At 42.9% G+C, this 27,766-nt stretch overlaps 1 protein-coding gene across 2 annotated transcripts in view; it reads right to left on the bottom strand.

The window, feature by feature from the left end:
• Window positions 1-9,195: 9,195 nt before the first annotated feature.
• Window positions 9,196-27,766, bottom strand: part of SRC (SRC proto-oncogene, non-receptor tyrosine kinase) — a 45,387-nt gene continuing 26,816 nt past the window's right edge. The window contains exons 1-10 of one of the 2 annotated variants that reach the window (XM_040434694.1): window positions 26,623-26,722; window positions 26,421-26,519; window positions 22,170-22,273; window positions 18,789-18,938; window positions 13,986-14,141; window positions 13,405-13,584; window positions 13,242-13,318; window positions 12,968-13,121; window positions 11,289-11,420; window positions 9,196-11,211 (exon numbers count right to left, since the gene is read on the bottom strand). In XM_040434694.1, coding sequence (XP_040290628.1) covers window positions 11,003-11,211; window positions 11,289-11,420; window positions 12,968-13,121; window positions 13,242-13,318; window positions 13,405-13,584; window positions 13,986-14,141; window positions 18,789-18,938; window positions 22,170-22,273; window positions 26,421-26,519; window positions 26,623-26,651 — 1,290 coding nt within the window. In that variant the 5' untranslated portion in view covers window positions 26,652-26,722 and the 3' untranslated portion in view covers window positions 9,196-11,002. Of the gene's footprint in view, window positions 11,212-11,288; window positions 11,421-12,967; window positions 13,122-13,241; window positions 13,319-13,404; window positions 13,585-13,985; window positions 14,142-18,788; window positions 18,939-22,169; window positions 22,274-26,420; window positions 26,520-26,622; window positions 26,723-27,766 lie in introns of those variants that run through there. The other variant, XM_040434693.1, reaches the window with a different exon arrangement.

Raw genomic sequence — 27,766 nt, 5'->3', positions numbered from 1 at the left:
TCCGTTTTTTCCGGTAACAAAACAAGGGTTAACAACCAAACAAAACTTAATATTTATTACCCTGATACTGCAGTTTACAGAAACACCACATTTGTGGTCGTAAACTGCTGTATCAGTAAAAGGGAGGCCGCAAAAGGAAAGGACTGACATGGTTTCTGGAAGGCCGATTTTGATGGCCTTTTTTATTGACACCATGTCCCTTTTGAAGCCCCCCTGATGCACTCTAGAGTAAAAACTCCCCAAAACTGACCCCATCTAAGAAACTACACCCCTCAAGGTATTCAAAACTGATTATACAAACTTTATTAACCCTTTAGGTGTTCCTCAACAGTTAATGGCAAATGGAGATGAAATTTCAGAATTTAAATTTTTGGTAACCTTGCCTCACAAAAATGTAATATAGAGCAACCAAAAATCATATTTACCCTAAAAATAGTCCCCAAAAAAATGCCACCTTATCCCGTAGTTTCCAAAATGGGGTCACTTTTAGGGAGTTTCTACTCCAGGGGTGCATCAGAGGGGTTGAAACAGGACACGGTGTAAATAAACCGGTCCATAAAAATCAGCCCTCCAAAAACCAAACGGCGCACCTTTCACTCTACGCCCCGCTGTGTGGCCGTACATTAGTTTACGGCCACATATTGGGTGTTTCTGTAAACGGCAGAGTCAGGGCAATAAAGATACAGTCTTGTTTGGCTGTTAACCCTTGCTTTGTTAGTGGAAAAAATGGGTTAAAATGGAAAATTAGACAAAAAAATTAAATTCTCAAATTTCATCCCCATTTGCCAATAACTCTTGTGCAACACCTAAAGGGTTAACGACGTATGTAAAATCAGTTTTGAATACCTTGAGGGGTGTAGTTTCTTAGATGGGGTCATTTTTGGGTGGTTTCTATTATGTAAGCCTCGCAAAGTGACTTCAGACCTGAACTGGTCCCTAAAAATTTAGTTTTTGTAAATTTCAGAAAAATTTCAAGATTTTCTTCTAAACTTCTAAGCCTTATAACATCCCCAAAAAATAAAATATCATTCCCAAAACAATTCTAACATGAAGTAGACATATGGGGAATGTAAAGTCATCACAATTTTTGGGGGTATTACTATGTATTACAGAAGTAGAGAAACTGAAACTTTGAAATTTGCTAAATTTTTCCAAATTTTTGTTAAATTTGGTATTTTTTGGTGCAAAAAAAAATATTTTTTTGACTTCATTTTACCAGTGTCATGAAGTACAATATGTGACGAAAAAACAATCTCAGAACGGCCTGGATAAGTCAAAGCCTTTTAAAGTTATCAGCATTTAAAGGGACTCTGGTCAGATTTGCAAAAAATGGCCTGGTCCTAAGGTGTAAAAAGGCTGTGTCCTTAAGGGGTTAAGACCACATCATTTAGTTAGTTTGTTTGTACATGATCAATCCTACCAGGCAGTATGCTTAGTATAATAGAGATGATCCTGCTGACAGATGCTCTTTAACCCCTTAGGGACGCATGACGTACCGGTACATCATGGGTTTAAACCACGATTGCGGTGCGGGTTAATCGGAACAGGATGCCGCTGAAATCATTCAGCGGGCATCCTGTCAACACCGCAAACCACAGGTCAATTCAGACCTGCGGTTTGTGGCTTTTTACCTGGTGCGGCGGCTGTGGTCGGTGGTGCCATCGGGTCCCCATGCGGCTGTGGGGGGGACCTGATGGCATGGAAGGCATCGCGCTGCCTTCCGGTGAAGAGCCTGTGAGATCCAGCCCCCTGGATCTCACAGGCCCCGGAAGCTGTATGAGTAATACACACAGTATTACTCATACAGCCAATGCATTCCAATACAGAAGTATTGGAATGCATTGTAAAGGAATATACCCCCCCAAAGTTCAAGTCCCAAAGTGGGACAAAAAATAAAGTGAAAAAAAAAAATAAAAAAATTTGAAAAAATTTGTTTCCCCCCCAAAAAATGTAAGTTTCAAGTAAAAATAAACAAAAACTTCATTTTCCCCAAATCAAAATAAAAAAATAGGAAAAAAAAAGTATACATATTAGGTATCACCGCGTCTGTATCGACCGGCTCTATAAACATATCACATGACCTAACCCATCACATAACACCGTAAAAAATAAAACCTGTGCTAAAGAAAAAATTTTTTGTCACCTTACATCACAAAAGTACAACAGCAAGCGATCAAAAAGGAGTTTGCCCACCAAAATAGTACCAATCTAACAGTCACCTCATCCCGCAAAAAATTAGCCCCTACCTGAGACAATCGCCCAAAAAAACAAAAAAAAAAAACTATGGCTCAGAATATGGAGACAAAAATTTAGTTATTTTTATTATATTATTGTGTAAAACTTACATAAATAAAAAAAAAAAAAAAAGTATACATATTAGGTATCGACCGGCTCTATAAAAAATCACATGACCTAACCCCTCAGATGAATTTAAAATAAAAACCTGTGCTAAATAAACCATTTTTTGTCATCTTACATCACAAAAAGTGTAATAGCAAGCGATCAAAAAGTCACACGCACCCAAAATAGTGCCAATAAAACAGTCATCTCATCCTGCAAAAATCATACCCTACCCAAGGTAATCGCCCAAAAACTGAAAAAATTATGGCTCTCAGACTATGGAAACACTAACATGATTTTTTTTTTGCTTCAAAAATGAAATCATTGTGTAAAACTTACATTAAAAAAAAAAAAAAAAAAGTATACATATTAGGTATCGCCGCATCCGTGACAACCTGGTCTATAAAAATATCACATGATCTAACCTGTCAGATGAATGTTGTAAATAACAAAATAGAAACGGTGCCAAAACAGCTATTTCTTGTCATCTTGCCTCACAAAAAGTGTAATATAGAGCAACCAAAAATCATATGTACCCTAAACTAGTACCAACAATACTGCCACCCTATCCCGTAGTTTCTAAAATGGGGCCACTTTTTTGGAGTTTCTACTCTAGGGGTGCATCAGGGGGCTTCAAATGGGACATGGTGTCAAAAAAAACCCAAAAAAAAAAAAAAAAAAAAACAGTCCAGCAAAATCTGCCTTCCAAAAACCGTATGGCATTCCTTTCCTTCTACGCCCTGCCGTGTGCCCGTACAGCTGTTTACGACCACATATGGGGTGTTTCTGTAAACTACAGAATCAGGGCCATAAATATTGAGTTTGGTTTGGCTGTTAACCCTTGCTTTGTAACTGGAAAAAAATTAAAATGGAAAAATCTGCCAAAAAAAGTGAAATTTTGAAATTGTATCTCTATTTTCCATTAATTCTTGTGGAACACCTTAAGGGTTAACGAAGTTTGTAAAATCAGTTTTGAATACCTTGAGGGGTGTAGTTTCTAGAATGGTCATTTTTGGGTGGTTTCTATTATGTAAGCCTCGCAAAGTGACTTCAGACCTGAACTGGTCCCTAAAAATTGGGTTTTTGAAAATTTCAAGATTTGCTTCTAAACTTCTAAGCCTTGTAACATCCCCAAAAAATAAAATATAAATTCCCAAAATGATCCAAACATGAAGTAGACATATGGGGAATGTAAAGTAATAACTATTTTTGGAGGTATTACTATGTATTATAGAAGTAGAGAAATTGAAACTTGGAAATTTGCAATTTAAAAAAAAAAATTGGGTAAATTTGGTATTTTTTTATAAATAAAAATGATTTTTTTTTTTTACTTCATTTTACCAGTGTCATGAAGTACAATATGTGATGAAAAAAAACAATCTCAGAATGGCCTGGATAAGTCAAAGCATTTTAAAGTTATCAGCACTTAAAGTGACACTGGTCAGATTTGCAAAAAATGGCCAAGTCCTTAAGATGAAATAGGGCTGAGTCCTTAAGGGGTTAATGAGCTTTTCCTTTTTAACATTCAGTTTGTCCCAGCACCTTCTACTGTATGATGCATTGAGGACTTATAGGTCATCGATATCATAGTTCCTGAAAACGCCATTAAGGCTACTTTCACACTTGCCTGCTGGAATCAAACAACGCAGTTCCGTTGCCTGAACTGCCTGCCTGATCAGGTAAACTGTATGCAAACCCATGTCATTTTTTCTGACTGATCAGGCATTTTCCAGACTGATCAGGATCCTGATCAGTCTGAAAAATGCCTGATCAGTCAAAAAAATGCATTGCAATATCGGATCAGTTTTTCCGGTGTCATCAGGCAAAACGGATCAAGTATTTATTTTTCTCATTTTTAAAGGTCTGCGCATACGCAGACCGGAAGGACGGATCCGGCATTCCGGTATTTTTGAATGCCGGATCCGGCACTAATACATTCCTATGGAAAAAAATGCCTGATCCGGCATTCAGGCAAGTCTTCAGTTTTTTTTTTGCCGGAGAAAAAAAAACGTAGCTTGCTACGGTTTTCTCTTTTGCCTGATCAGTCAAAATGACTGAACTGAAGACATTCTGATGCATCCTGAACGGATTACTCTCCATTCAGAATGCATGGGGATAAAACTGATCAGTTCTTTTCCGGTATAGAGCCCCTGTGACAGAACTATATACCGGAAAAGAAAAACGCTAATGTGACAGTAGCCTAAGGCTACTTTCACACTTGCGGCAGAGAGATCCGGCAAGCAGTTCAGTCGCCGGAACTGCCTGCCGGATCAGGCAAAATGTATGCTAACTGATGGCATTAGTAAGACTGATCAGGATCCTGATCAGTCTTAAAAATGCCTGATCAGTCGGAAAAATGCATTGAAATGCCGGATCCGACTTTCCGGTGTCATCCGGCAAAAACGGATCCGGCATTTATTTTTTCACCTTTTTTTTAGTCTGCGCATGCGCATACCGGAAGGACGGATCCGGCATTCCGGTATTCTGAATGCCGGATCCGGCACTAATACATTCCTATGGCATTCAGGCAAGTCTTCCGTTTTTTTAGCCGGAGATAAAACCGTAGCATGCTACGGTTTTCTCTTTTGCCTGATCAGTCCAAACGACTGAACTGAAGACATCCTGATGCAAACTAAACAGATTACTCTCCATTCAGAATGCATGGGGATATACCTGATCAGTTCTTTTCCGGTATAGAGCCCCTGTGACGGAACTCTATGCCGGAAAAGAACAACGCAAGTGTGAAAGTAGCCTTAAATGGCATATTTGTTACATCATGCTACAATCATGTGTTTAAGGGCTCTTCCAAAATTGGAATGTAATGTCTATTGGGCCAGGCACAGTGTAGAAGAAGATTATTAACAAAAAGCACAAAAGCACCAAGCTCCTGTCTCTGCTGGATCGGCCGTGAGCGGTCCAGTCACCACTGCGCAGGAACAGCAGGCCACCGCCAAGCCGCAGCAGTCACATGTCATTTAATTACAAACTGTGCCGGGCCCCACGGACTTTACATTCCACTCTCGGCCAAGCCCTTTAAATGACATCTCCAGCTATCGGCAAAGTTTTTTTCCCCCCTTACAATTGGTCCAGTTTTTGCCAAGAAATAGACTTACAATGGTGTGTGATGAAGGGCCCAGAACTGTGTATATTTGTGTCTATATGTGATAAATGCAATTTTGTTAAATCCCTTTGAACTTCTCTAGAGAATTCTTATTGCAGGATGTGAGCCAGAGCGCATGGAAAAGGGAGTGTGCGACTTTTCACACTCGGGTCTGGCTTCTACAACTACAAGCTACAAAGAATGGGTAAATGGACATGTGTCTACCCAATCAGAGCACCCCCCAACTCTATACCCCCAAACCAGTCACAAATTAATATTCTTGGGACCTTCTCCCTTATTAATCTGCTGCCCAGTCATGGATCCGAGTAATGATCCAAAGGGGCTGGCCTGAAACCACGGGCCAAAAGTGTAAAACACAAGGTTGACAACATGAGCACAACATGTGGGGGTCAGCCAAGATCTGAGTGTGTGCCCTTAATTTCCTTCTACCCCCAGGGCATCAGAATGACTAACTTATTTCCTTTTGTTTATGTCTTTTTGTAGGCACTAAAACCTTTTGGATTAAAGTGTTTGCTTAAGGGCCCATGCACACGAACGTGCCGGCCAGGCCCATGCTGCAGACCGCAAATTGCCTTGGGGTGGACGCAGGACCCATTCACTTGCATGCACTACTTTTTTGCAGCGCGAAGGCACAGACTCTCTAGTGCTTCCATGAGTTTCTTTGCTTCTGTTCCTTTTAGATTGCAGACCCATTCAAGTGAATGGGTCCACATCTGTCATGCAGTGCACAAACACCGGCCGTGTGCATGAGCCCTTAACGTTGGTGCCAGTCTGCCCTACGGATCCATTGCCTTGTAAAGCTTGTTGTGCCGTCTGACTGCTAGAGAGCAGGGAGTGCGTGTGTCTGAGTACCTATTGGCCTAGAATTGAGTAGGCACTGGCAGCGTGCATCTGGGGTGCATGGACTGGGGGGTGTGATTTAGGTGCAATTTGCAGCCTCTGGGCTGTTGAGTTTTTGCGGTCCGCAAATTGCTGAACTGCAAAATACGGATACTGGCCTTGTGCAGTCCGCATTTTGCAGAATGGAAAGTCCAGACCATAATAGAACAGTCCTATCCTTGTCCGTACTGTTCTATCTTTTTGTGGGTGCAACAGAATGGACTGTACACAGTGTCCTGTCTGCATCTTTTGCAGCCCAACTGAACTGAATGAGTCCGCCTGCAACCCGCAGAAAATGCAGATCGGATGCGGGCAAAAAAAACCCACATTCACGTGCTTGACTACTCAGTGAAAGGCGAGTGCACAATTGAGTAAATTAACCCTGGGTCACGTGCTGGGATAGTTATTACATGATACAACACAAAGGGATATTCCACAATATTGATGGATCATCCTCAAAATAGGTCATCAATATCAGATCTCTGGGGATCCCACTCTCAGCAACCTTACCTGTATGCAGTCTCCATAGTATCGATTGTGCAGGGTATTTACACAATCACAGGGTGTCATATAATATTCTGAAAAGCTATCATCAATATGTCACAGAAATTATAAGCTATTCAATTAAAATGTAACTTTTAATAGATAATATTGAGAGAGGTATAATTTTCCAAAGATTTCTTGATATATTAACACTTGATATATTATCAATTGCCAGAATAAAGGTAGAATCAGGACCCACCGTGGACTTCAGGGTAGTAGGTCATATGGTAAAGAAGGTAAGAGGTGTAGCACTTACAGTTTGATGTTTCCCAAGTCAGATCCGGTAAGGTCAGGACGAAAAAATATCCCTATTGATACCCTAAGGTGTCTACCCCTGCCTACAGGCAGAGCACCCGCCCCGAAAGGGGCGACCCCACCTCTCGGTGGCTAAACCCTTTCCTTACCCTCACGTGACCCTGGATGTTACCTCACGGTGGGTTCAATGGTTCTCCTCTGTTAGATAGGACAAAGATGTCAGTCCTAGATGATAAAAGTTTGTAGTTGTCCCGACGCATTTCCCCAAGTGAATCCTTGGTTCCTCAGGGGACCATGATGGTTATAATCACGTAGCCGAAGGATGGTGGCTATATGCTGGCAGTGGCTGATGATGCGCAGCCTCTATGTCTAAAAGCAGGGTTTAAATAGCATAGTTTTTCGCGCCGGATAAGCGGTGCCGCCCCTTTTGATTTAGGAGTGATTGAAGTCTGACATGGCCAATCGTTAGTAATGCCCCACTATGCTAGTTATGTCATTGGTCTAGGGTCAGGGTTATGGGATAGTGGCATACCTGTCAGCCAGTCCTGCTTGCTAGCTTCCTCCGAGAACGCCGTCATGTCCGGTCATGTGATCGGGAGCTCAACCTCACGTGCTCACTACTTCCTCTCTGTGGAACGCAAGCCTAGCCGGCTGTGGAACGCATCGTGCCTCACTTATGTTAGTTGCTATGATCAATCTAATTTCACCATTGGCACTATAGAAACCCTGCAATTATATACAGAAACTAAATTGGAATGCTTATGATAGTAATTAGATATCTCAAATTGATATACAATATAGAAGGATATATAAGACTCATGAACCTGTTCCGGTTCAGATATGTTCTGGAGTCCTGGTCTTATTAATATATTTACGGATCCCATATTCAATAGTTAATTTGCCTGGAGACATAATTGGAACAGGGGGGAAGGGGGGGGGGGAGAGAAAAAGGGTATTTACAGCCTAATGCCTCATGCACAAGACTAAGTGTTCTGCCGTCCACAAATAGTGGATCCGCAAAACACGGATCCCGGCCAAGTGGAAGCCACCATTTATTATTATTATTTTTTTACTTCTGTAGAAATATCCTATCCTTGTCCGCAAAACAGACAATAGGACATTTTCTATTTTTGTGCTGTCCGCATCTTCTGCGGCCCCATTGAGATGAATGGGACCGCATCCAGTCAGCGGCCGTGTGCATGAACCCTTAACCTATTGTGAAGCTGGGATACCCCTTTAAAAATCTTTTACATGGTCAGAAGAAAGGCACAGTTGCTGCCTATCGTTGGCCCATGTAAAAGGTCTGCCAATCTGACAAACTAGCTCATTCTTCAGCTGATTGGGCCTTTTATGCCAGCATAGAAGTGATCTTTCCTCACCAGTACATGGCCACATATGAACACGGGACATGCTGCAGACAACAGAAACAACCGGCGGCATGAAAGATGCAATCACTTATATGACCATTCATTCGGGCAACTTTCTGCCTGTGTGAAGGTCATTAAACAAGTGTCGAACAAACATACTATAAATCAGAAATTTGCTGCGTAAAGGCCTTATGGACATGACAATACGTATGTTGTGGTCCACAAATTGCAGATCCAGTCTGTGTTGCATATGCATTTTTTGCTGACCCATTGACTTCAATAGGTCCATGGGCCGCATTTTGTGGACGGTACAGGACATGCTCTCTCTTTCTCCTGAAAGGACAGAGATGCAGAAAGTTGACCCATGGGCCATTCCGCAAAGATAGAATATGTCCACAAAATTTAGACCATGGACCCACTGAAGCCAAAGGGTCCACACACAAAAAAAAAAAAAAAGGCGGATGGCACATGGATACCATACACAGCACAAAAATAGAAAAAGCACCTGTGCAGTTTCACCTTCTGCCAATAGGTGGTGACAGAGACCACACTTTTCAGTGACTTACAGCCCTGTCGCCTGCATACGCAGTAGTAATCGATAATCTTCTATCCTACCCTTCACTTATGTAGTAGAATTCCATAATGAGACCCGAATCTGCATTACTAGAAATAAAAACCAAGAGCCACAAGTCCGCCTTTCATCTTTATTGACCACACCATTCTTTACGATTATTGCTATGGACATAAAAGCAGTAGTGCCAGTGTTTAAAGTGTTAATAACGTAAACTGACCCGGTGTCTGTCCCCGCCAAAGCCATGCCTGTCCGGTACAGCTGCAGCATGTGCGAAAGCTCCCGGCGGACGTCCCCTTTAAAGGATAGCAATTAGAGTGATCCCGTGGCCTCCTTTAACTAGGTGTAACCATGCTCTGAATGAAAGGGAAAGCCTGGTCCCCATATAGATTAACCCGTCCCTGCTCCATATTATCAAATGACACAAAAAAAAAAAAAGGAAGATCGCTCCAGTACTACGTACAGATCTGTAACACAAGTCTACATACAGTGTATCCGGGATAGTATTCACAACGCTCCCCTTGCACTCGAGTGGTATATAACCATTAAAAAACATGTATATATACACATTTATCAGTAATGCAGGCAGATGTAACTAGATTGGCACCTTAGGAGAGGGAACCATCCTCTGACCTGAGCCGGCCGCTCAATGCTAGATTATGGAAAAGCCGGAGCAGGTAACGTGTATCCCCACCTCCATGATTGGCAATAAAAATCCCACACCTTTCCCATCCCTGAGAAATTGGAAGACTAACCCATACCATCCTGGCAGAGTCCACAGTTTTGCCAGTGATATAACACAGGGCCAGTCGCAAGGCTCCCATACAACCGCAACAAAATGCATTCGTACCGTTATCAAAAGTCCTGTTCAGATTATTACACAGTGGGATGAACAGAGATTTAGATGCTTGAAGTCATCAACCCGGTCTGAAATAAAACTAGATGGGTGTAGAATTTAGTTCTCGTCCCAATGACGTGAAGAAAAACACATGTAGGCCTTGAACAGGGTTGACTGGGGAAGTGCCTGTCATGGACAACCATGAAGACCTCCGTGCCATTAGGCATAACAGAGGGATACCATCCTAAAGGGACTGTAATTATGGGGGAAAAGAAAGCAGTAACTGAGGAACAGCTGATGTACAAGTGTAACAGTTACATGAAAAAGGCCTGCTGGGTTATTCAAGAACTAGAAACCCACCTACGGGGTTAAAATTTAAAAAAAATGTCCGTGATGGCGTTTTTAGAAATTGTAAGGGAGTAAGTAGTCAGGAGAGGTTACAAGCTTGACCCCATTCAGGGTGAATTTGGGAGGTTGTGTAGTCACTTCATTATCAAAAACGTAGCACAGTAGTCTGTCCCCCCCATCTGGTGAAAGTAAGTGGGGGTGGAAGACAGAAGTGGGACTTTGGTCCTCGAGAGCAATTTTTTATATTCTGGAAGACCCCATAACCCTCCCACGACTGAGTATACAAAAACCGTAGTCACGGAGCTCAAAGGTCTTGCAGTTTCAAAAGAGTAGATGACAGGAGTGATGAGCCCTCCTGAGTGATTATTTACAATGTCTGAAGACCCCAGCGAGCAGAGTAACATTGGGAGGGTTCCCCAAGATCTGCTCAAGTTCCTTTGTCTTCTATGGAAGGAACAGATGAACATGTATCAGTAGGCGATGTATCAGGAGCAGCCAAATCTTCTATACTTGACCAGAATGCAAAAGATACAAGATGGACATGGAACATCAGAGTCGGAGTGGTCCTTCTGTCCAGGTTTAAAAAAAAAAAGATATATGGTTCTGTACCTTCTGCTTAGTGTCATCAGATCCTCAACTACAAAATGTATGGCGGATCTGGGTAGTATTGCACCTGCAAAGGTTTGTCTGCTATGTTAAGATCGGGCTCATCCTGTAGTCGTGATCATTCGCCATTTCTCCTAAAGGTTGTCCCCTGGTTGGTACTGGGGCTCAGTGGCAGTGAAATAGTCTTCCAAGAAGGCCTGCAAGTATTCAAATGTTGGACGCTCCTCTGGGTCTTTCCTCCAGCACTGCAACATCAGATCATGGAGGGACTCTGGGCAGTCTGGAGGGCATGGCATTCGATACCCCCGCTCTACTTGATCCAGTACCTCTCGATTCACCATTCCTGAGAAGATCAGAAGCAGGAGATTAGATGAGGGAGACTGCTAAGGATCTAAACAACCTACAATGTCTCCTACTCACCAGGATATGGAACCCGTCCTTTTGTGGTTAGTTCTGTCAGGAGGATCCCAAAGGACCAGACATCAGATTTAATGGTGAATCGTCCATATAATGCCGCTTCTGGGGCTGTCCATTTAATGGGAAATTTGGCACCTAGGAGACAGAATGATATATAAGTATTTATGCCGAAATACAAGATCACATTCATCTACTTGTCACATTAGAGGCCCTACAATGAAGACAGCACATGGACCACCAATCCTTCTACTATGTACAGTAGACCTACTAAGTCCTGTACCATGTATATTATTAGCTGCCCAATAAAGTCAGATCTTTAGCCACTTGTGTCTGTTCCTCTATTCCCAGATGCACGCAACTTACATGAGCATACATCTGGAAAGTATAAAGAAGGAACATATTACTGTCTTGTGACTAAGGTGAGTCATTTACTACGGAAATGACAAATTGTTAAGAAGGAGGGGGGGGGGGGGGGCTGGAATTATTTTATTGTACCAGAGTTACACACATTATTTGCACCTGAAAGTTTTAATCTGTTCTTTCCGACAATCCCATAGAAAATGACTGGAGCAGCAGGTTGAGCATGTGCCTTGTGTCTGTTCATTCTGTTCTAGCTGCCGGGAGCTCCTCCTACTGGTAAGTGAAAGGTCTGTGCTAAAAGCAATGCGCCGCACAGACCTTTCACTTACAAGTAGGAGGAGCTCCCGGCCGGTCAGACATCGCAGCTCGCAGTCGCAGGTAAGTATAATGCTTCTATTTATTGCCAAGTAACCATGGCAGCCAAGACTGCAATAGCATCTTGGCTGCCATGGTAACCGATCGGAGCCCCAGCGATTTAAACTGGGACTCCGATCGGAACTCTCCGCTGCCACCAATGATGGGGGGGGGAGGTGAGACCGCACTGGGCACATTTATTAATACTGGGAATCCGCACTGGCCACCAATGATGGGGGGGGGGGGAGAGGTGAGACCGCACTGGGCACATTTATTAATACTGGGAATCCGCACTGCCACCAATGATTGGGGGGGGGGGGGGGGAAGAGGTGAGGCCGCACTGGTCACATCCGCACTGGCCACCAATGAATATAGAGGGGGGGGGCCGCACTAGTCACATTTAATACAGGGGAGGGAGGGGGTCTGCCCCCTCCTGCCTGGCAGCACCTGATCTCTCACAGGGGGCTATGATTCGCACAATAATTGTGCGGATCACAGCCCCCTGTAAGAGATCGGGTGCTGCCAGGCAGCAGGGGGCAGTCATGTACACCGTTCTCAGTATATTCTAACTAGAAGCGTCCCCATCACCATGGGAACGCCTCTGTGTTAGAATATACTGTCGGATTTGAGTTTTCACATGTTTCCGTTTTTTGCGGATCCGCAAAAAACGGATGACATACGTAAACATTTTCAGGAACAACGGATCCGCAAAAAACGGATGACATACGTAAACATTTTCAGGAACAACGGATCCGCAAAAAACGGACCGAAAATCGGGATGTAGAAAAATACGGACGTGTGAATGTAGCCTTACACTTGCTTGGCATGTTTACACAGAAAACAGAGGGTACAATGGAATAGGAGTCACCAGTCCCTGCACATAAACAAGCCGCTCCATAATTACAGGGAGTGTGTATATAATTATCAGCAGACGGCAATACATGCTGATTCAGGGTCTGTGGTGATACCTTGCCGCGCTGTGTATTCATTATCTTCAATCAGCCGTGCCAGCCCAAAGTCAGCAACTTTACACCCAAGGTTTTCTCCTACTAGGATGTTGGCAGCTCGGAGGTCACGGTGCACATAGTTCATCCGCTCTACATAGGCCATGCCAGATGCAATCTGTCAAAGGGGATTACATTTTTTTTTTTTTTAATTTATTATTATTTTTTTATAAATTATATATGGTCGAGGCAACAAAAAGACATCATCAAGTGGCTAATGTGAAGCAACCAGACTTACCTGTGCAGACATGTCTACAAGCTGTGGAAGCCTGAGGTAGCTGCCCATCTCACACTTCAGAAAGTCCAAGAGGCTGCCTGAAAGCACAGACATGGAACAGAGTAAGACACGGGTGTATGCAGAACATCATGGAATACAATCTATGTATTCGGCCTATACACACCTTTACTCATGTACTCGGTGACAATGTAGATGGGCTCTTCTGATACTACAGCATATAGTTGTACCAGCTTCTCATGTCGTAGTTTCTTCATAACTTGGGCCTCCTGGAGGAACGCTTCCGGAGACATAGTACCAGGTTTGAGAGTCTTAATGGCTACCCTTGTGGTCCCATTCCATGTACCTGATGGCAAGACAAATATAGTGGTTAAAATACTACAGCAAGACTTGATCAACCTCAACCACACCAGAAGTGTGCAGAGGATGTAGGTTGTATACGACATGGCACAGGGGGTGGATACAACATCACTTACTGCATTAATTGCAGGGGTCCCAGAGGTTGGACCCCAAGCAATCACTAGTATCTACTGGCAAAGGTCCTGCTTCAGGTTTTTTCCTACATAGCAAGGCTCCTAACCTAGCACTGCGCAGAGAACCTGGTCAAGAGGGGTGGTATGCAGAGGAAAATATTAGAAGGGGCAGCTATGCTTCACCTAGCACTGTGCCCCTTCATTCTAGTGTTGCAGGGTTCCTAGGGGTCACTTATTACATATTATATATGCATGTACAAAAGCCAGCACTTACCCATCCATACTTCTCCAAAGCAACCCTGCCCCAGTTTGAGCTCCAGACGTAAGGAATCCCTTGGAATTTCCCATGCATCCTTAGCCAGACCCTGAGTCTGGGGCTTCGACGTGGGACACACATTGGTCAGTCGGTGACACAAACCATCTGCATGTTCTAAAGAAAGACAAGGAAGAAAATATCAACAATTCTGACCTTGAATTGACAGGGCCTCGCAGTGTAAATGTCAAAGTCTCCTAAAGTCAAAGTGCAGAGGGCGCAGCAGTTGCAGAGAGAGCAGAGCCTCTAGGAATAACAGACGCCCCCGTTGCTCCTAGAGGCTCATTTGCATATATTAAAACAATTTTTCTCAGCAATGTGGACACATATGAACATGGGACCAACACAGATGCCTTCAGATGCCAAGCGCACATGTAACAGGTCAGTTAGGTACAAACCTGCCGACAGATGTCCTTTAAATATTCGTCTGATTGCGACCATGTTTTTCTGTCTATGCCACCTCAAGTCATAGAAAATCAGTGGCCTTGTTTGTATCGGTCAGGGCTTGCTTACCAGCAATAACAGGCCTCAACATAGCATAGCTAACACTTTGGACCAGTAATGAGTGTCAATCAATATAGCAACTGGATCAGCGCTCGTTAAAGGGTTTGTCCCACAAAAAATATTCTATAGTTTTCAAACCAGCACCTGGATCAGAATACTTTTGTAATTGCAGGTAACAAACATTTTGTATAGTTACTGAATTATTCAATAAGATGTATCTGTATAGCGCCACCTGCTGTTAGTTTTTTTTCTTATCTTTGACTTGCTCACTGAGAAGGCCGCACATGCTCAGTTTCAGCTGTCAGCTGCCTCCTAAGCTGTGATAGGGAGAGCTGAGACACGCCCCCTGAGCTGTGATAGGGAGAGCTGAGACACGCCTCCTGAGCGGCAGAAGAGAAGACACTCCCCTTCAGCTGCCAGCTTGATATAAATCTAGCAGAGTAATGAATGTGGAGATCTCTGGATCCATGTGAGGTACAGGGCTGTTTTTTTGTTAGAGATTGTCATGTACTATACAATGTCCGATTTTAGTTTTTTACATTATTAATGGGATAACCTCTTTAAACTCCATGCAGCAATGAGCGCCACTAGACGTGACCAATTGTTCTGGACACCGCTTATTCACGTACACAGTCTCAATGTCTCCAGCAAATCCCTGTTCACACTTTGTGATGGGCTGCTGACATACCACGAAGTATGCGATCAGCCGGACATGCTTACACAGGGCAATGATTGAGAACGAGCGTTTGTAAGTTTGCCCAATCAGTCGCTCGGGTAAATGGGCCATAAAGATGAACTGTCACCTGCTGACACTTATTAAAACGGTCACGGCCCCTCCCATGACAAAGGTGAGAAGTTCTGAGAGACTGGCGGCACGTGAGGGTACTATCTGACAGTCTCTGTTTTCATCTTGCAGTGTTGTTTGGTAATGACCACACCTCGTGTCTGTGGCAGCTTGTGGTCATTACTGAGGCTCTATTTAGTTCTGACTCACACTGCTTACCATGCGGTTAATATTTCCTGCTGGAGTTGGTTGAGCTGGCGTGTTGTTCATTTGGATCTCCTGCTCCTCCATTCTTCTTTAAGCTAAGTGCATTTTGTTGTTAGTTTGTGTGTGTTGTCTAGGCCTCAGGGAGACACTGGTTCCTTCATCCGGGGAGGAACCAGTAGTCTCATTCCATGCCACCACTCCTAGGGCCTTCCAGGGTCTCCATTTCCGGTGTATGAGTATTTCCACCCTCAGGGTCTACTCATACTGGCAGGAGTCAGGGAGAGGTCTAGGGATTTCTAGGAGATCACCATACCTCTCCCTTAGCTTTGAGGCCTCCGGTCTTTTCCTTCTGTGTGTTATCTGGTGTTATCCCCTCCCCATTATCAGTGAGAAAAACAGTGTTCTGGAGGAAATTTTTCCTCTCTAGCCTCAAGAACCTTCCTTAAATATTGGGGGCATTAGTTCTGATGCCCATTATGAAAATGCGACTGTGCTAAGGAAGGGTTCACCAGCCCTCAGAGCTCAAGGGGCAGTGACCCCCACCGCTCTGATACGGTATGGGCAGAGAGGACAGCAGGGAATTTATTTAAATTTAAAAGGGAATCCGTCACCCACAGTCTGGACTGCTCTGCTGTTCTCACATAATGGAGAGGACGCCTGCACGGCAGTCCTGACAATGCATTTTAATGCAGCTCTGTGCGCGGACAGCTGGAGAATTGTGGGCAGTAGGAAAGTAATAGCGATACGGACTCCAAATCTGCAGTACTAATGTATTACTGTAGATAATAGTCCAAAATCGGGGGGGGGGGGGGGGGGAAAGATTCCTTTGAACTCCTCCTGGAGAACTGAGTGTTGGTGACTGCACAGATATTTCGGTAACAGGAAGAGGGGCCACAGAGGTAAAAAAAATAGCGCTGTAAGACAAAGTGGCGAGTGAGGGAGGGGCAGAGATTTAAGTTTCATGGGGTGACAGGTCCTGGCGGCGTTTAGGAGCAGTTCACACTGGCTTATCCAAACAATCTAGAATACAAACAAGGACCCGCTGGTGATGGTGGTGAGAAATCAAACACCAAGAGATCATAGCGTGAAACCATCACCTCCCCACAGCATTCACTTCTATTGTGTCCGGACAGAGCGATGGAGGGGGAAGAACAACTACTTTACGCCCCTTCAAAGGTAACATGAGACCAAGAGGAACTGTGAAGGACATGGGTTTTTATGGGTGGTCATTATTGTCTGACAACCCTGCAAAACAATGGAAGACTAAACTGCTGATCTGTGACAACCAATCAGGGCCTCAACATCTCAATGGCAGCGGACTGGACATAATCTACTGCTTCATTCATGAGCATGCCTCTACTATGCGGCTGGATCCGTCAGCTTACCCGACATGTCCGTTTTAGTAAATGCTTGCATTTCCTGTAAAATAACATTTACCCGAGTAAATTGACAACTGGGTGTTACCAGTTATGGGGAGAGGGCTGGGGTTCCTTATATATTTACTCTCTCCAATCACTGCCGTCCCTTTGACAAGGTGAGAGGTAATATCCAGTTATAAATGTATTCACCAATTTGCAGGAGGAACAGAGGAAGATAGGATGATCCACAATTGTTATTTTACGTGAAATATCAGTATTTATTAAAAACAGACATGCCAGGACTTCTGAGGGATCCTCCTTAATGACATGTACTTCTAACCTGCCATATTCAGTGTGATATCAAATGAACTATGTTTAGGGGTGGGGTAGCCCCTCTACCAGACAATATCCCCACTAAGATTTTCCAGTGTGTTCAGAAATGTCTTTGCACAGAAGACGAATGAATGTGAAATATGCGATATAATCTTCTCTAACGTTGGCCAGAGACAATTTAGACTGAATTGCCCGACACTGGTCATGTTCTTTCAGTGAAGAGACCAATTACTGTGTGACAATGTACTGAACATCTTACTTGTCGTGCTGGCTTTTAGGACATATACTAAAAAATGGCCAATTCTCAGCTGATCGGGCGTTATTATAAAGCACTTTTATATTCAGTTATCACTGAGGGGTGGTAACAAAAAAACTGCTCTAACTGTTTGCAGTGGTAGCAACCACAGCCACAGTCTATCTATGGGGGTTTTTGACATGCTCTTGCACTACTGAAGGATGTGCTTAAAGGGGTTTTCCGGGATTTTAATATTGATGACTAGTGTTGCGCAAAGAGAGCTTCAGATGTAACATCCGAAGACTCTTCGTTCAAAACTTCTGAATAATACTGCCCATACATTTTAATACTGTACAGTATTACTCCGAAGTTTTTAACGGAGCAACTTCGGAAGAAGCATCGGAAGTTCGCTTCACTCAACACTATTGATGACCTATCCTCAGGATAAGTCATCAATATTAGATTGGCGGGGGTCTGACTCCTGGGACCACCACCGATCAGCTGTTTGAAGAGAAGGCTGCGCTCCATGCGAACGCAGCCTTACCTTGTTTGTTTACCTACCCGCCATCCCATAGAAGTGAATGGGACAGCTTGTAATTACACCTGCTCGCCGATGTGATGTTGACGGCTAGCAGGCAAACAATGAAGGGAAGGCTGCGCTCACACGGAGCGCGATCTTCTCTTCAAACCATTGATCGTGGGGGTGATGGGTGTCAGACCCCCGCCAATCTCATATTGATGACTTATCCCGAGGATAGGTCATCAATATTAAAATCCCGGACAACCCCTTTAACATATGACGAGGTGACACAAGGGATGGGGGGGGGGGGGGGGGGTCATAATAAATGACCCAATATGTTTTATTAGGGCCTCATTCATGCTTACCACAAGTCCGCAAAATGCGGATGTAGTCTGTACGCCGACCGCTTTTTTTTTTTGTGGACTCATTGACTTCAATGAGTCCATGGTCCACATTTTGCACACCTATTCCATCTTTTGGCAGAACAGACATATGGATCACGGATGACGTGTGCTTTCCACATCCATATGTCCATTCCGCAATAGGATAGAACATGTCCTATATCTGGCCGTAAATCGCCGACCCACCAACCCATCAAGGTCAATGGGTCCGCAAAATATGCGGATGCAACACGGTTGGTATCCGTATTTTGCAGACTGCAAAATACATACAGTCGTGTAGATTAGACCTAAGGCCACTTTAAGATGACCAGAATAGCGTGGGAGGGTTGTGTCAGAATTATGGTTGTCTAAAGGGGGCCTCACTCATACACATATTCAGACAGACATAGTTATACCACCCATGTGCCCCATATTGGTCTTACTGCTGTAATAAGCCACCAGCTGCTGGAGGTTGCTGAACTGAGTGCGAGACGTAATATAGAAGCCACCGCTGTCCAATTTTCGGATCTTGTAATGTTTCACATTTAGACCACGGTTGGGATCATAGTCTGAGACAGAGAGGCAATAGGCACCTGCAGAAACAAGAACAACAGGCTTAGGTCTGGACATCAGACAGGTCATCACATAAGGGCTTCTCCACATCTACATTGGAGGCTCCATTCAGGGCCTCCATCACAGACTCTGGTAAAGAGAGTGGACAAAAAAAAAAAAAAATCTTCACAAACTGACCCCATTATAGTCAGTGGGGGTTGTTTGGCTCCATTTGGAACAGTCATCTGCCAAATCCAGCACTTACGTTATTTTTGTTGCTCTGCTCCTCTAATGGACCACGACAACAGAAAATGCTAGCAGTGGTGTGAACCCAGCCCAAGACATCTGCACCGGAGCAGAGAATGTGACACTTTGCCTTTTTCCACATGACCATCTTCCATGCTATATACCCATGTGATGGGGCATTCATATAGCCTTCAGCACTGCAGTCTCCACGACGCAGCACTAGAAAACCACCTAGACGCTTGTTTTATAACTTTTAATCAGAATCTCTGCTGCTGACCTATCTTGCTCCAAGGAGAGGAAGAGCATATGTCTGGCAGAGGTCCCAGTTAGTTATTCTATATGTGAGTAAGAGCCTGATCGTAGAACACATTAGGCCAGGGATGCCCAACCTGCAGCCCTCCAGCTGTTGCCAAACTACAATTCCCAGCATGCCTGGACAGCCTACAGCTATTAGGGCATGCTGGGAGTTGTAGTTTTGCAACAGCTGGAGGGCCGCAGGTTGAGCATCCCTGCGTTAGGTGGTGCCACAAGGTTATACAAGTATATTGTATAGTTCTACATAGAGGGAGTTTGTAATTCAGTTTTAAGCTACTATTCAACCCGTTAACTAGCAAACCCATTTGGACATTAAGGCCAAATGTTTGTGAGTCAGTGTATTCTTAGACCTTACTTTCTGCACTTAAAGGGCATCTGTCAGCAGGTTTGTACCTATAAAACCGGCTGACCTGTTACATTTGCGCTTGGCAGCTAAAGGCACCTGTGTTTGCCCCATGTTCATATGTGTCCACACTGCTGATAAAAAAATAAATTAAAAAAATGATGTTTAAATATATACAAATGAGCCTCTAGGAGCAACGGGGGCGTTGTCATTACACCTAGAGACTCTGCTCTCTCTGCAACTGCCCCGCCCTCTGCACTTTGATTGACAGGACCAGGTGCGATGACGTTTTCACTGTCTGGCTCTGTCAAAGTGCAGGAGGCGCAGCAGTTGCAGAGAGGGCAGAGCCTCTAGGTGTAATGGCAACGTCCCCGTTGCTCCTAGAGGCTCATTTGCATATATTAAACCATCATTTTTTTTCTCAGCAATGCGGGCACATATGAACATGGGACCAACACAGATGTCTTCAGCTGCCAAGTGCACATGTAACAGGTCAGACAGTGTCATAGGGACAAATCTGCTGACAGATGTGTACTAATATTTACGACATTCATTATGCCGCACGGTGGTGTGCAGGAAGCCTAAACATGAACTATACCACTATAAAAATCATATATAGAGTGCGCATGTGAGAATTTTTTATTTTCAATGTCACTTATTGGCTACAATATGAAAAAATTAAAGATCATGATGGAGTGATGAAGACTGACGCCAGGAGAAAAAAAAAAATAGAATGAGTCACAGTAAATAAAAACTGCAAAAAAATATGTTAAAGGAATGTAAAAATAAAGAATTTTGAATCATTTATACATTGCAACCGATTATTTTTTTTAAACCACAGTATGCTCTGTTCCAGCATTTGTTCCCCACATCAAAATGTCATCTTTTCAGATAGCACAGTTGCTGCGTCATTTGACTGCAGCGCCCTTGAAGTTTCCTTTGAATAATTAAAGGGGTTGTCCGGTATTAAAAAAATATGGCCGCTTTCTTCCAAAAAAAAAACACAAAAAAACAAAAAAAACAGCTCCACACCTGGGTTGTGCTCGGTATTGCAGCCCAACTCTGCTGAAGTGAATGGGGTTGAGCTGTAAATGTCACACACAACCTGCGGACAGGCGTGGTGCTGTTTTTGGAAGAAAGCAGCCATCTTGTTCTAGTCCTGGACAGAGATCACATGTAGCACTTCCTCTCTTCTGATTCAGCATCACACAGATATACCGGGCAGGATGATGGATACGACTGAACAATATTAATGTCAGCTAAGAAAATACAAAAAAATAAAAATAAAATCCTGGCCGCTCGATAAATCTAATCCACAATTGCAGTCATTGAGGACAAATTCCAAAACAAAAATCTGTTCCCATTTTTTGGCCAATTACACCGGTTATTTATGGTATTTTATTGCTATTGTGATTTTCCCACAAGATGAAAGAGAATGAGAGTCAGAAAGATTTAGTGTGCGTGAAAAGGAGAATGGAAATGGGTTGTGACAGATGCAGAAAAATGGTACGTGGTGGAGACCGGCCCCACAAACAGGAACATCGGAGGAACTGAGATGCCGGGGTATCTGTCAGATACACTCTCCTTCTAAGAAGAGACATCAAAGTAAAATAAGGTAACGGCGCGAGACTATGGAAGAATCAGAGGAATGAAATAGAGTGGTGTAAGGGTGTGAGGGAATAGCCGGTGGCTTCATGTCAGCCCGAGCCTCCCATTACTGCAGCATGAAAAGAAATATATTAGGGCTGAGACTACCCGGCATCTCCCCCTAGCTCCACGCACAAGAGGGAAAAGAGAAAGTGGAGCCCTGAGGCCGCAAGCAAACACATCGCTTCGAGTTGCTACGGGTAACATGGATATTCATTTCTCTGACCCACTTAATGCAGCTCCCCCTCCCCGCCGTATGCGCCCCCTCCCCTCTCTGCCAGAGGCAGGTCTGACAGAAGGGTGGTGGGGAAAGAGAAACCGAGAAGGAGAGAAAGAGGAACGAGAGACTACACATCTCCCCTTGTCCGCTATGAATCTCTGCACATTTACCACAGCCGCCCCCTTTTACCCACTGCATCACACACGCACAACCTGCTCTGTCCACATTCAGCTAAGACATTCTGCTCCATCTCAGGCCTTTTACAATACAAGACATAGCGCTGGGATTCTGAAACCATTTTACTCTCTCTTGAAATATACAGGGAGTATATACCCTCATCTAATTTACAGATCAGCTGTTGTCACCCATTGTCCACATCCTCCATTAGTAAATAGCTGTGTGACGCTGTCTAGCAAATCTATGGACTCTCAGAAATACTAATGGATAATTTTAACTGAAAAGTACATGTGTATGTACTACATGTACACTTATGCTCCTCACCTTTGGTGGTCTCACTCTCTCGTACAAGGAATGTTCCTCGTGGATTCTCTTGGTTCAGCAGCAGACGCTCCGATTCTCTCCGCGTGATCTTGCCCAAGTACCACCTGCAAATGGGTAGAGTCAACGTGAAAATTTCTGCATAAAAGTTGACCTTAAACAACATCTGATTTTCCTCAAGTCCTAAAAGTAGATAATGATAACCTAAGCAAACAAAGGAGTCAAAATTATTTGACTTAGTCATTTATTTGAGTAAAATGATCCAATATCACATGTCTGAGTGGCAAAAGTATGTGAACCTTTAGGATTATCAGAGAATTTGAAGGTGAAGTTAGAGTCAAGTGCTTTCAATCAATGGGATGACCATCAGGTGCAAGTGGGCGACCCGTTTTATTTAAAAAACATAGATCTATCAAAGTCTGATCTTCACAACACACGTTTGTGGAAGTGTATCATGGCACAAACAGAGGATATTTCTGAGGACCTCAAAAGAGGAGTTGTTGATGCTCATCTGGCTGGAAAAGGTTACAAAACCAACTCTAAAAAGAGTGTAGGCCCCAGCAGTCCACAGTCAGGCTGCTTACAAATGGAGGAAATTCAAGATTATTACACTCACCAAGAGTGGTCACGCCAAAAGCAAAGGGTGCAACAAACTGTGGGGTCACAAAGGAATCCAAAGTAATCTCAAAGCACTAAGAATCGGCAACGCTTATTGTGCTACTCTGTAGCCCCATTCACTCCCCTGTTTCCCAGGGTCGTTTCATGGTTTCGGCCTGTTTTGCTGCATCTGGACCAGGAAAGCTTGCCATTAGTGTTGAGCGAACTTCTGTTTTAAGTTCGGCGTCTAAAGTTCGGCTTCCGGTTAGCGAAGAATCCCGATATGGATTCCGAATTCCGTTGTGGTCCGTGGTAGCGGAATCAATAATGGCCGATTATTGATTCCGCTACCACGGACTACAATGGAATTCGGAATCCATATCGGGATCCTCCGCTAACCGGAAGCCGAACTTTAGACGCCGAACTTAAAACAAAAAGTTCGCTCAACACTACTTGCCATCAATGAATTCTTAATTGTGCCTGCAAATTCCAAAGGAAATTTTTAGGACTGAGCTCAATCTAAAGAGAAGGTGGGTCATACAGCAACACAATGACCCCAAGCACACAAAATAAAGAAAGTTAAATAAAGTAAAAGTTTTGGAATGGCCAAGTCAAAGTCCTGACCCTAATCCAAAAAAAACAAAAAAACAAAACATTTTGGAAGGACCTGAATTAGCAGTTTATTGGAGGAAACCCAAAAACATAAAGCTGAAGCTGTTTTGTATGGAGGAATGGGATAAAATTCCTCCCCGCTGATGTGCAGGACTAATCAACAATTACTGGAAACTTTTAATTGCAGTTATTGCTGCACAATGAGGTCACACCAGATACTGAGAGCAAAGGTTCACATACTTTTACCACTCACAGACATGTGATATTGGATCATTTTCCTCAATAAATAAAATGACCAAGTCTAAGATTTTTGACACATCTGTATAATTTGATACTTTATGTAGATGGATTACAAAAACAGGGACATATAGAAGAGAGTGTGACTGAAGGATCAGACTACACAAAGTTTGTAGTCCGTAACCATGGAAATACACAAGTCTGCATAGGGGCTGTGTATAATATAAATTTATATATATATATCTCTATCTATCTATCTATATATATATATATATATATATATAATAATAATCACAGGTCGGCACTGCTGTATATGGTCACGGTGCACAAGTCTATGGGATGGCGTCCCAATGTAGAATCAATGAAAAAGACCGGCACTCGCTGTTGATAATTCTTTCTTTGTATTTATTCAGTCACATGTACAGGCAATAAGTGACGCGTTTCGGTGCTGCCGCACCTTCCTCAGACTTATCGAAGTCTGAGGAAGGTGCGGCAGCACCGAAACGCGTCACTTATTGCCTGTACATGTGACTGAATAAATACAAAGAAAGAATTATCAACAGCGAGTGCCGGTCTTTTTCATTGATATAGAGATATATATATATAGATAGAGATATATATATAGATAGAGATATATATATATAGATAGAGATATATATATATATATAGATAGAGATATATATATATATAGATAGAGATAGAGATATATATATATATATATATATATAGATAGAGATAGAGATATATATATATATATAGATAGAGATATATATATATAGATAGAGATATATATATATATAGATAGAGATATATATATATATATAGATAGAGATATATATATATATATATAGATAGAGATATATATATAGATAGAGATATATATATATATATATAGATAGAGATATATATATATATATATATAGATAGAGATATATATATATATATATATATATATATATATATAGATAGAGATATATATATAGATAGAGATATATATATAGATAGAGATATATATATAGATAGAGATATATATATAGATAGAGATATATATATAGATAGAGATATATATATAGATAGAGATATATATATATAGATAGAGATATATATATATATAGATAGAGATATATATATATAGATAGAGAGAGATATATAGATAGAGATATATATATAGATAGAGATATATATAGATAGAGATATATATAGATAGAGATATATATAGATAGAGATATATATAGATAGAGATATATATAGATAGAGATATATATAGATAGAGATATATATAGATAGAGATATATATAGATAGAGATATATATAGATAGAGATATATATAGATAGAGATATATATAGATAGAGATATATAGATAGAGATATATAGATAGAGATATATATCTATCTATCTATCTATCTATCGGGTGACGCTAGGGAGGCTCGTTCCTGTCGCGGCCTGCATTGGCCACTCACCCTGTCATCGGATGTTTTTGGCCTTGCCAGTATAAGAAGCAACGCAGGAGCCAGGTCGATAGACTGAGTTTGAGGTGCCCGGGCAGTAGAGGAGGCATTTTAGGGGTTGGATAACCCCTTTAAGAATAACCACAGCAAAAATTGTTTGTGAGGAAAAGCGTAGAGGTGAACACAGCCTTTAAAAGTAGCTTCTCTCATATCAGATACTAATATGAAAGAATCTAAGGTGTCTCCGGAGCTCATAATAATCGGAGATGAGCAGCATCAGACAGTACTAACCAGGAACCTCAGATCTGTCACGTCTCTTAAAGGGGGTTGTCCTATCTGAAAATTTATGGCATACTGGTAGGATATACCATCAATGTCAACCCTGTGACCTGCTCATATCGGAAGAACGGGGCCCCACAGTAAATGGAGGAGCTAGCCGGCACTTGCCTATTTTTGGAAATCCCACAGCAGAGAGAGAATCCCAGTGTCATGTAACGTGCCCCTCAGGACATGTGTTAGGTGTATCAGTTCTGCTCGGAGTGCTCTTGTAAAATGTTTAAATAGCAATTCCTAATGTAAGATTATAGAAAACCCCTTTGCAATTTTAACAACCTGCAGAGCCGTAAATACCGCATTCCCTCTGCTTGCCCTGCTGAGCCATTGTAATAAAACGGACTGTATCTGCAGAACTTTCACCAAGACAACTACAGGGGAATTTAATGCTCCCTGTAGACATGCAGGGCTATTATCAGATTCCTGCCAGTGAGGAACCAAATGTCTTCAATAAGTGTGTATTACGAAGTGCAATTTATGCAATATTCCGGTATTTAAATGGCTGCAAAGATGGAGCTTCACTTGAAAAAAGGGTTAGGCTACTTTCACACCAGCGTTTTTGCTGGATCCGTCATGGATTAGCAAAAACGCTTCAGTCATGATAATACAACCGTCTGCATCCGTTATGAACAGATCCTGTTGTACCATCTTTAAAATAGCCAAGACGGATCAGTCATGAACACCAGTGAAAGTCAATGGGGACGGATCCGTTTTCTATTGTGTCCGAGAAAACGGATCCGTCCCCATTGACTTACATTGTGAGTCATGACTGATCCGTCTTGCTTCGCACCACATCGCAGACAGAAATTCTGTCCGCAATGGGGACACAACAAAATGGAACGGAATGCACTCAGTTTTGTTCAGTTCATTTTAGTCCCCATTGACAATGAATGGGGACAAAATGGAAGCGTTCCCCCCCCCCTATGACGGATCTCAATAGCGGAAAGGAAAGCGCAGATGTGAAAGTAGCCTTAAATAGGTTTTAGTATATATGTGCGGAGGGGGTGCATTTCTTAAACCACTTACTCTTCAGCCTGGATGGAGTCAGAAGGAGCCACATAATTGCTGGGAATATACCCAGTCTGCCCGGAGCTGAGGGAGCGGGCCAGCCACCAGTCGCCTTCCCTGCAGGACATAAAAACGTTATTCCGATACACAATTGCAAAAATAGAACGAGGGACACACAAATGGACAGACTGGACGGCCAAAAACCCATCTAGTCGCATACCTGATGTCTGGCCTCCTGTGGTGCAGCATGTGAGAGAAAGAGATGCGGGATCATGCATGGTGACAGAGAGAAGCGGTGCAAGATTTGTGAAAAAGAGACAGCGCCCAGCACGTGAGCCAAAAACAGGACAACTGATTATAAAGGAAAACCAACAGCAAAAGACAAGACTGGAATATGGGCAAAAAACACCATCATTAACGCATGAAAGTAAAAAAAAAAAAAAAAAAAAAGTGGAATATTCCTCATGTCAATTCTGAAGGCCATGTCCCCCTTGCAACCATTTATTTAGTGAAGCAGGTCCGCAGACAGTCTTCACTGAACATCCCAGTTGTTTCCCTACTAACCTATGTTTGGGAGATTACATAAAACAGGGATATATGGAAGTACGACTGCAGGATCAGACTACATAGAGAGTCTGTAGTCTGTAACCATGGAGATGCATAGCTCTGCATAGGAGCAACAGAAGATTTTTTTGATGAAGACTAATTGCTAATTTTTCATTCAAGAATAATCAGAGCATAAAAAATGGCTTGTGATGGAAGGTGTAGAGGTGAACACAGCCTTTAAAGGAGCTTCTCTCATATCAGATACTAATATAGAAGAATCTACAGTGTCTCTGGAGCTCATAATAATCTGAGATAAGCAGCATCAGACGGACTGCAGAGCACTAAGCCAGGAACCTCAGACCAGTCACGTCGCTTAAAGGGGGTTGTCCTATCTGGAAATTTATGTCATACCGGTAGGATATACCATAAATGTCAACTCTGGGACCTGCTTCTATCTGAAGAACGGGGCCCCACAGTGAATGGAGGAGCCAGCCAGCGCTTGCCCATTTTTGAAAATTCCACAACAACGAAGGAGAAGAAGCCACACATGCGTGCTGTCCTCTCTACTTACGGCAGGCCCCATTTTTATGATAGGAGTGGGTTCCAGAGGTCAAGTATCTTGTCTATTTGCCTTATACATCCAGACAGTCCAAAAGACTGGTTGACCAGCTAATGTGTATGGAGGCCTCCCGACTCTCCATACTGGCAGATGCCAGAGTACAGCAGCTCAGATCATTCAAGTGAATGGGGCTGAACTGCAGTAGCCACTACAACGGGAAGTACAGCCTGGTGCCAAATACTGCAGTGAAGGGGCTGTG

This window comes from Bufo bufo, chromosome 6, assembly GCF_905171765.1.
Source record: "Bufo bufo chromosome 6, aBufBuf1.1, whole genome shotgun sequence".
Taxonomy (NCBI): domain Eukaryota; kingdom Metazoa; phylum Chordata; class Amphibia; order Anura; family Bufonidae; genus Bufo; species Bufo bufo.
This window is presented reverse-complemented; position numbering and strand designations above follow the sequence as displayed.